The following is a 10,100-nucleotide window of genomic DNA, read 5'->3' as shown; positions in this document are numbered from 1 at the left end:
TCTCCCTCCCTCCCTCTCTCCCTCCCCCTCCCTCCCTCCCTCTCTCCCCCTCCCTCTCTCCCTCCCTCCCTCTCTCTCTCCCCCTCCCTCCCTCTCTCCCCCTCCCTCTCTCCCTCCCTCTCTCCCTCCCTCCCTCTCTCCCTCCCCCTCCCTCCCTCCCTCTCCCCCCCCAACTCCCCCATCGCTAACACTGAACTAATTTATTTTGAACGCTGTCACTGCCAGAGGAAAATGCAGAGAGGAGATCTGCGGCCAATTGCTGACCCCCCCCCCCCCACCCCCCTGCAGAAGGCGGAGGGCGTCACAAACTTGAGGGAGAAGGTCCCCCGTCAGCCTCGCGTCCCTCAACGAGGGGCCTCGGTTGACCAACTCACTCCCCCCTTCTCTGCGCTCCCTCCCACCATCAAATCTCCCCACCCCCCCCCACGCACCCCATCTGTCCGCCTCTCCTTCCCTCCCTCCACCTTCCCTTTGCTCCCTCTTCACCCCCCCCCCCCCCCCCCCCGCCGGAATCTCTGCATCTTCCTCCAGCTGTTTTCGGTTTGAAGCTGCCCCTTTAAATTCCCCCCATCCCCCCATGACTTGGGGAGGGGTGGGGGGTAGAGAGAGAGAGAGAGAGAGAGAGAGAGAGAGAGACCCCGCGGTCTGTCCCACTCACTTCCCGTCTTCCTCTCCCATTCCCACAGGGAATTAGGGTAGGCTTCAGACTGAGAATGTGGACCACTTTGTCCTTTGGGACAGTGAGGTTTGTGGGGTGTTACTGCAGGGGGAGAAGGTGGGTGGTGAATCCCATCTTGGGACACCACCTCGTCCTCTCCCCCACCCCCCCCCCCCCACTTGCCCTGAGCCAGGGGGCAGGGCTCTGTGGAGCACCCCCCGCCCCCTTCCCCCAACTGGTTTGATTTCTGTGAAATCGGAATCTGATGGGTGGGCGAGAAAGCCCCGGTCGCGCCCAGCCACCACCGTCCTGACACACCGCGGCTCCCTGAAGTTGTGGCAGAGGTCCCGGTGGTGTCGAGTGCTGGGAGTGTGGGGGCCGTCAGGTCTGGTGTGCTGTATCAGTGCACTGGGCTGTGTGTGAGTGTGTGTGTGTGTGTGTGTGAGAGTGTCAGAGGGAATGTGTGTATGTGTGATAGTGTGTGTGCACACAAAAGGGACGGTGTGTGTGGGAAAGAGTGTGTGTGAGAGAGAGAGCAACTCTGTGTGTGTGTGAGTGTGTGTGAGAGAGAGAGAGAGGTGTATGTTTGCGAAGGGTTGTGTGTGTGTGTGAGAGAGGTGTATGTTTGCGAAGGGTTGTATGTGTGTGAGAGAGAGAGAGAGGTGTATGTTTGCGAAGGGTTGTGTGTGTGGATGTGTGAGAGAGAGGTGTGTGTGCATGTGTGAGAGAGAGAGGTGTATGTTTGCAAAGGGTTGTGTGTGTGCATGTGTGAGAGAGAGAGGTGTATGTTTGCGAAGAGTTGTGTGTGTGTGAGAGAGAGAGAGGTATGTTTGCGAAGGGTTGTGTGTGTGTGTGTGAGAGAGGTGTATGTTTGCGAAGGGTTGTGTGTGTGTGCATGTGTGTGAGAGAGAGAGAGAGAGGTGTATGTTTGCGAAGGGTTGTGTGTGTGGATGTGTGAGAGAGAGGGGTGTGTGTGCATGTGAGAGAGGTGTATGTTTGCGAAGGGTTGTGTGTGTGTGCATGTGTGTGAGAGAGAGAGAGAGGTATATGTTTGCGAAGGGTTGTGTGTGTGCATGTGTGAGAGAGAGGTGTGTGTGCATGTGAGAGAGGTGTATGTTTGCGAAGGGTTGTGTGTGTGCATGTGTGAGAGAGAGGTGTATGTTTGCAAAGGGTTTTGTGGGTGTGTGTGTGTTTTCATGTGTGAGAGGGAGTGGTGTGTATTTGAGAGAGAAAGAGAGGCGTGCATCTGGGGGTCTGTGTACAATTGTGTGTGTGTGTGTGTGTGCGTGCGTGCGTGCGTGTCCGTGTTTGAGAGAATGCATCTGCACCGTGTGCAGAACACAAGTTATACGCAGGCAATTGGACAGCGTTTCTGGGGCGGCAGTGGGGAGATGCGTCCAATCCCCTCCCGCGCCGAGTTATCACCAGCTGTCCCCGCGGTCGATACGTTTGCCTCTTCCTGCGCACGGCACGAGGCTACCTCAGCCTAGCGACCTCCAAGGAGGGGAGGGAGGGGGGTGCGGTGTTTGGGGTCCTCACTCCAAACATTAATACACGCTCCTCGAGTGCAAACTCCTCCCCACCCTTGCTCTGGGTGAAACCTCCCCCCCAGCCCACCTTCACGAAACACCCACCTCAGAGAGGGGGTGGATATTCGGAACGGAGGTGGGGGACGGAGGGAGGGGCGAACGAGCCAGGGAAGGGGTCCTTGGGAGGGAGACGGGAAGGGGAGTTTGCATCCGTCGTGCCATAGCTGGTCGCTCCTCCCTGTGACCTCCGTGAGGTCATCTTCGCCAACGAGTTCTTGCTTTTAGTGTCTGTGAAATTATTATATTTTTTAATCGGTTAAATAAATTAACAATTAATTTGAACGTGTTTCTTCTCTGCGGCGGGAAGGCAAAGGTGGGGTTTAGGGGTCCGCGTGGCGAGAAGAGGGTCGAGGATGGAAGGGCAAGGTTCTGCTGCTTCGAACAGCACGGAGTCAGGCCCTTCGGCCCAACTGGTCCCTGCCGGCCAAGACTCCCATCCAAGCCAGTCCAATTTGCCCGTGTTTGGCCCGTATCCCTCTGAACCCTTCCCGTCCGTGTAGCCGTTGTTAATGTACCTGCCTCAGCCACTTTCTCTGGCAGCTCGTTCCACGTACGGACCACCCTCTGGGTGAAGAAGTTGTCCCTTTTAAATCTCTTTCCCCCCTCTCACCTTAGACCCGTGCCCTCTAGTTCTTGATTCCCCGACTCTGGGGAGAAGACTGTGCGCATTCACCCTATCGATGCCCCTCGTGGTTTTATAGGCCTCTATAAGGTCACCCCTCACGGTCCAAAGTCCCAGCCTGCCCAACCTCTCTCTGTAACTCAGTCCCTCGAGTCCCGGCAACGTCCTCGTAAATCTCCCTCTGCGCTCTTTCCAGCTTAACGGCGTCTTTCCTACAGCAGGGCGACCAGAACTGAACGCAATACTCCCAAGTGCGGCCTCACCAACGCCTTGTACCACTGCAACGTCACCTCCCAACTCCTGTGCTCAGTGCCCTGACTGATGAAGGCCAGCGTGCCGAACGCCTTCACCACCCTGTCTACCTGCAACGCCACTTTCAGGGAACCGTGTACCTGTACCCCTGGGTCCCTCTGTTCTACCACACTCTCCAGGGCCCTGCCATTCATGGGAAAGTCCGACCCTCATTTGTCTTCCCAAAATGCAACACCTCACACTTGTCCGAATTAAACTGCATTTGCCATTTCGTGGCCCACTCACCCAGATTTACAAGATCCCCCTGTAAATCCTGGTAACTGTGAACGACGAAACCTACTTTATATCATCCACAAGCTTGGAAACCATGCCTTGCACATTCACACCCAAATGGTAAGTCACAGCTGACAAAAGGTCCCAGCACCGCTCCCTGTGATACCACTCCACATGGACCTCCAGTCCGAGAAACAACCCTCGACCCTCACCCTCTGCTCCCTACCACTGAGCCAATTATGGATCCAATCCGCCATCTTTCCCCTGGATCTAATCTTCCCAGACCAAGCTACCATGTCAAAGGCCTTGCTAAAGTCTGTGTAGATGACATCCACCGCCCTGCCCTCATCTACCCTCTTGATTACCTCTCTGAAGAGCTCCACAAGGCTTGTCAGACACAACTTCCCACGGACAGAGCTGTGCTCATTGTCTCTCCAAACGCTGGTAGACTCTGTCCCTCAGAACTCACTCCAGCAACTTGCCCACCACTGACGTCAGGTTCCCCGGCCTGTAGTTCCCCAGATCGTCCTCGCTGTTCTTAAATAACGGTGCGCCATTGGCTACCCTCCCGTCTTCCGGGACCTCACCTGTGGCTAAAGGTGAAGCAGCTTCAAGTTTGTGGGCGTCAGCATCTCCGAGGATCTATCCTGAGCCCCAACACACTGATGCAATCACGAAGAGGGCACGCCAGGGGCTCTACTTCGCTAGGAGTTTGAGGAGATTCGGTCCATCATCAAAGACTTTTGCAAGTTTCTCCAGATGTACGGCGGGGAGTGTTCTGACTGGTTGCATCACCGCCCAGTACGGAGGCTCCAACGCGCAGGATCGCAAGAGGCCGTAGAGGGTTGTAGACTCAGCCCAGCTCCATCACGGGCACAACCCTCCCCGCCACCGAGGACATTTTCAAGAGGCGGCTCCTCAAGAAGGCGGCATCCGTCACTGAGGGCCCTCACCACCCGGGACGTGCCCTCTTCTCGTTACTACCATCGGGGAGGAGGTACAGGAGCCTGAAGACCCACACTCAATGATTCAGGAACAGCTTCTTCCCCTCCGCCGTCAGATTTCTGAACGGTCCATGAACCCGTGAACACTCCCTCGTTATTCCTCTTTTGCACTATTTATTTATTTTTGTAACTTATAGTAATTTTTACGTCTTGCACTGTACTGCTGCCGCAAAACAACACATTTCACGATGTACGTCAGTGTTAATAAACCGGATTCTGATTGTGAGCACTTCTGCGAGGGTCTCTTCCTTGTCTCCCAGGTTGGAGGAGGCACTTGGTCAGGTAGGAAGGTGTCCTCCTCCCTGAGATCAATAAACACCCCTGAACCCTCACCTCCTGACCTTCCGGCCCCGTCGCTCCCCTCCTCGCCTCCCCCACCCCCACCCCACTGACCCCTGAACTCGGACAAGATTCGGGGCCTTGCATTCGCCACGGGAGAGAGTCAACGGTCTTGCAATTTTGTTTAATTTTTGTTTGCTAGGTCAAATAAATGCAACTCGGGGTAACTCCGGGTGAAAATACAGGGAGTGGGATTGGGGGTGGAGGGGCAGGGTGGGTGGGCAAGGTTCCTGGGAGTTTGGTGACAATTCCTGGGATTGTCAGGAGAAAGGGGTCACGTTCGAGAACGTGCAGGAACTGGGGGCCACCTGCGTGGGTGCGCTCTAGAACACAATGGTTGAGTGGTTTGCTCTAGAACACAAGAGGACAGGCGGCAATTTGAGAGGGTGTGTTCTAGAAGGTGAGGGGCCGGCCGCTTAAAGGGTTGCGCTCTAGAACATAATGGAACGGGGGCCGCGGAGTGCTCTGGAACATAAAGAATGGGGTTACTTACATGGGTACACTCTAGAAAGTAAAGAACGAGGGGGGTCACTTAAATGAGTGCGGTCTAGCACACAAAGGATGGGAGATTTAAGAAAGTGTGCTCTAGAACTAGAATGGGGCCTGCTTAAAGGGCATGTTCTAGAACATAAAGAATGAGGGGTCGCAAATAGGTGCACTCTGGAACGCAAGGTCTGGGTTGGTTGTGGGTGTGCTCTAGAGCGAAGAACAGGGATGTTTAAGAGAGTGCACTCTAGAACACAGATCACTTAAATGTGGTGTACTCTAGAACACAATAGACATGGCGGACAAACAGGTGTGTGCTAGAACATAATGAATGGAGTGTGGTCACAAATGAATGCACTCTGGAACATAAAAGGACAGGGGCCATTTAAATGCTGTGGTCTAGTCCATAAAAGGAGGCATGAATAAGACAGTGCACTCTAGAACTTCAAGAACAGGGAGCCACTTGAGAGGATGTGCTCTAGAACATAAAGCAAGTGGGTAAGATATGGGACTGTTCCAGAACATAAAGAACAGGGGGTTGTATAATTGGTGTGATCTAGAACACAAAGTGCATGATGCCTAAATGGGTGGGATCTAGAAGACAGCGTGGTGGAAGAATATGTGTTCTAGTACACGAAGTTCGGGGTGCTTAAGAGGGTGTGTGCTAAAACATAATGAGCAGGGGGCGCTTGTCCATGGGCTCTAGAACACAAGAGGCATGGGGAGCTTAAATGGGTGTGTTCTAGAACATAAAGAGCAGAGTGGGGTCACTTAAATGAAAGTACTCTGGAACATAAAGGTCCAGGGGGTGATTTAAATGCGGGTGTGAGAACATTGAGAACAGGGAGTCCCTTGGAATACTGTGCTTCAGAACATAAAAGTAGTGGGCCAATTTATGGGTGTGCTCCAGAACATGAGGAACAGGGCGGTCACTTGAATGGTGTGATCTAGAACATAGAGAATGGAGGAGTGCTTAATTGGGTGCACGCTATAACATAAAGGACAGGGGGTGTTTAAGAACATGCACTCTAGTACATGAAGAACACGGGAAGCTTAGGAGGGTGTACTCTAGAACATAAAGAGAGTCATTTCAAAAAGAGCGCTCTAGAACATGAAGTTTGGGGGCATTCTAATGGATGAACTCTAGACCATAAGATAGGTACACTTAAAAGGATGTAACACTGAGGCTTTATAAGGCGTTGGTCAGATCACATTTGGCACATTGTGAGCAGTTTTGGGCCCCGTATCTAAGGGAGGATGTGCTGGAGTTGGAGAGGGTCCAGAGAGGTTCACAAGAACGATCCCGGGAACGAAAGGGTTAACATACGAGGAGCGTTTGCCATCTCCGGGCCTGTCCTAGATGGGAGTTCAGAAAGATGAGGGTAGGGAGATCTCATTGAAACCTCCCGGCTACTGAAAGGCCTGGATAGAGCGGACGTGGAGAGGGTGTTCCCATCAGTGGGAGAGTCTGGGATCCGAGGGCACAGCCTCAGAATAAAGGGACGTCCCCTTAGAACTGAGACGAGGAGGAATTTCTTCAGCCAGAGGGCGGTGAATCCGTGGAAGTCGTTGCCACAGAGGGAGGTGGAGGCCAAGTCACTGGGTGTGTTTAAGGCAGAGATCGACAGGTTCTGGATTAGTGAGGGGGTCAAAGGTTACGGGGAGAATGGGACTGAGAGGGAAAAATAAATCAGCCGTGATCGAATGGCGGAGCAGACTCGATGGGCCAAATGGCCTCATTCTGCCCCTGTGTGTTATGGACTTTAAGACTTAAACAGGGAGTCACTTAAAATGGTGCGCTCTAGAACATAAAGAACAGGTGGCCACTTAAAAGAGAGCACTCCAGAACATCAAGTGCACGGGGCATTGAAATCAGTGCGGTGTACAGCTTAAAAGGGCTGCACCCGAGAGGGTATGCTCGAGAACAGGGAGTGAATTGAAAGGCTGTGTTCTAGAATGTAAAGTAAGTGGCCACAAAGGGTGGGCTGTACAACATAAAGAATAGGGGGAGTCACAAATAGGTGTGGTCTAGAACACAAGGCAGGCGGGCTCCAATGAGTGTGGTCTAGAACACAAGGCAGGCGGGCTCCAATGAGTGTGGTCTAGAACACAAGGCAGGCGGGCTCCAATGAGTGTGGTCTAGAACACAAGGCAGGCGGGCTCCAATGAGTGTGGTCTAGAACACAAGGCAGGCGGGCTCCAATGAGTGTGGTCTAGAACACCAGGGGGGCTCTAACGGGTGTGGTCTAGAACACAAGGCAGGAGGGCTCCAATGAGTGTGGTCTAGAACACAAGGCAGGCAGGCTCCAATGAGTGTGGTCTAGAACACCAGGGGGGCTCTAACGGGTGTGGTCTAGAACACAAGGCAGGAGGGCTCCAATGGGTGTCTTCCAGAACACGAGGAGGGGGAGCTTAGATGGGTGTGATCTAGGACTAAGAACAGAGTGGGGTCACGAGAAAAGAGGGGCCCTCTAGAACATAAAGGTCAGGGACAATTAAGCTGGTGCCATATGCACAAGGAGCTACAAGGGAAGATATGCTCTAGAACTGAAATGGAGGGTCACGTGAAAGGGTGTGGTCTAGAGTGCGAAGGAATCTGGTCACTTAATGGGTGTGCTCTAGAACATAAGGAACAGGGGGTCGTGTGAATGATGTAATCTAGAACATAAAGGGCCCGCTTGAAGTGGTGCGCTCTAGAACGTCTAGAACAGGCAGTCGCTTGAAAGACTGCGCTCTAGAACGAAAAGGAAGCGGGCCGATTTATGGGTGTGCTCTAGCACATACAGAGCAGGGGTGGTCACAAATGGTGTGGTCTGGAACATTAAGGAAGGAGACCACTTGAAATGGTGTGCTCTAGAACACGGAGAACAGGTGGAGTGTAGCGATGACGAAGATTACAAGCGATCGGTGCAGTAACACTCCCAGCATCGGGGAGGTTAGGCCCAAGCGTCTCGTGGAGTCCGCAGACATCGATCCCCCCGACACCAGCTCATCAGACGAGGTCTCCCAGCAGTTCCGAGCGATCCACAAATCGAGAGGCGGGATCGCCTCGAACCCGTCTGCCAATTCCTCTCACCGTTCTCTGTCCAGAGAGAGAGAGGGGGGGCGGAGAGAGAGAGGGGGAGAGAGAGAGAAGGAGGGGGGGAGAGAGAGAGGGGGAGAGAGAGAGAAGGAGGGGGGGAGAGAGAAGGAGGGGGGGAGAGAGAGGGGGAGAGAGAGAGAAGGAGGGGGGAGAGAGAGAGGGGGAGAGAGAGAGAAGGAGGGGGGAGAGAGAGAGGGGGAGAGAGAGAGAAGGGGGGGAGAGAGAGGGGGGGAGAGAGAGAGAAGGAGGGGGGGAGAGAGAAGGAGGGGGGAGAGAGGGGGGAGAGAGAGAGGGGGAGAGAGAGAGAAGGGGGGGTGAGAGAGAGGGGGAGAGAGAGAAGGAGGGGGGGAGAGAGAGAGGGGGAGAGAGAGAGAAGGAGGGGGGGAGAGAGAGAGGGGGAGAGAGAGAGAAGGAGGGGGGAGAGAGAGAGGGGGAGAGAGAGAGAAGGAGGGGGGGAGAGAGAAGGAGGGGGGGAGAGAGAGAGGGGGAGAGAGAGAGGGAGAGAGAGGGAATGGGAAAGGGGGAGAGAGAGAGGGGGAGAAGGGGGGGAGGTGAGAGAAAGCATCAGCGCAACATTTGATGGAACAGTATTACACAGGAACAGGCCCTTCGGCCCACCATGTCTGTGCTGAACACGATGCCGAATTAAACTGAATCCCTTCTGCCTGCACACAGTCCGTCTCCCTCCATTCCCTGCACATCCATGGGTCTAAGAGCCTAGTAAACCCCTCTATCGTATCTGCCTCCACCCTCACCCCTGGCAGCACATTCCAGGCACCCACTGCTCTCTGTGTAAAACACACATCTCCTTTGAACTTTCCCCCTCTCACCTTCAATGCACGCCCTCTGGTATTAGACATTTCGACTCTGGGGAAAAAGATCCCGGCTGCCTACTCTATCTGTGCCTCACATAATCTTATAAACCTCTATCAGGTCTCCCCTCAGCCTCTGCCGCTCCAGAGAAAATAACCCAAGTTTGTCCGACCTCTCCTTATAGCTCATGCCCTCTAATCCAGGCAGCGTCCTGGTGAACCTCTCCTGCACCCTCTCCAAAGCCCCCCACACCCTTCCTGTAACGGGGGCAACCAGAATAGCGCACAAGTGCGGCCTGACCAGAGTTTTATACAGCTGCAACGTGACTTCCCGACCCTTGTACTCGACGCCCCGACCGATGAAGGCGAGCGTGCCGTCCGCCTTCTTTACCGTCCTGTCTACTTGTGTGGCCACTGTACATCAAAACCGTGTCCTTGACCTTGCCTTTAGAGTGTAAAACGTCTGGGTAAAACACACTGAAAGCAGAACGCAGAAGGAGTCCCCTCCGCCATAGGAACTCAGTCTGAATGCCCTACTCAATGCCCAAATAATTTTCAACACTTCTGACAACAGGGGTTGAAAAATAAAGAAAATGCCACATTAAATACAGAATAAAACTCCCTTCGAACTCTCGATGAAAGTTGGATATAGTCACGCTGGCCTTCATCGGTCAGGGCACTGAGTACAGGAGTTGGGACGTCCCGTTACAGCCGTACAAGGCGTCGGTGAGACCGCACTTGGAGCACCGCGTGCAGTTCTGGTCTCCCAGCTATAGGAAGGACGTCACTGAGCTGGAGAGGGGGCAGGAAAGATTCACGGGGACGTTCCTGGGACTGGAGGGCTTGAGTTATAAGGAGAGGCTGTACAGGCCAGGACTGTTTTCCCTGGAGCGAAGGAGGCTGAGGGGTGACCTTATGGAGGTTTATAAAACCACGAGGGGCATAAGATAAGGTGGACGGTCACCATCTTTTCCCCAGGGTGG

At 53.9% G+C, this 10,100-nt stretch overlaps 1 protein-coding gene across 1 annotated transcript in view; it reads right to left on the bottom strand.

Moving 5' to 3' along the window:
* Positions 1-4,816: 4,816 nt before the first annotated feature.
* The window catches only part of nphs1 (NPHS1 adhesion molecule, nephrin), a 41,246-nt gene continuing 35,962 nt past the window's right edge, over positions 4,817-10,100 (bottom strand). Inside the window, exon 28 of the mRNA XM_052045368.1 lies at positions 4,817-8,305. Within this exon, the coding sequence (XP_051901328.1) occupies positions 8,216-8,305 (90 nt within the window). The 3' untranslated portion in view covers positions 4,817-8,215. The remainder of the gene's footprint in view (positions 8,306-10,100) is intronic.

This window comes from Pristis pectinata, chromosome 39 (assembly GCF_009764475.1).
Source record: "Pristis pectinata isolate sPriPec2 chromosome 39, sPriPec2.1.pri, whole genome shotgun sequence".
NCBI classification, from domain to species: Eukaryota; Metazoa; Chordata; class Chondrichthyes; order Rhinopristiformes; family Pristidae; genus Pristis; species Pristis pectinata.
This window is presented reverse-complemented; position numbering and strand designations above follow the sequence as displayed.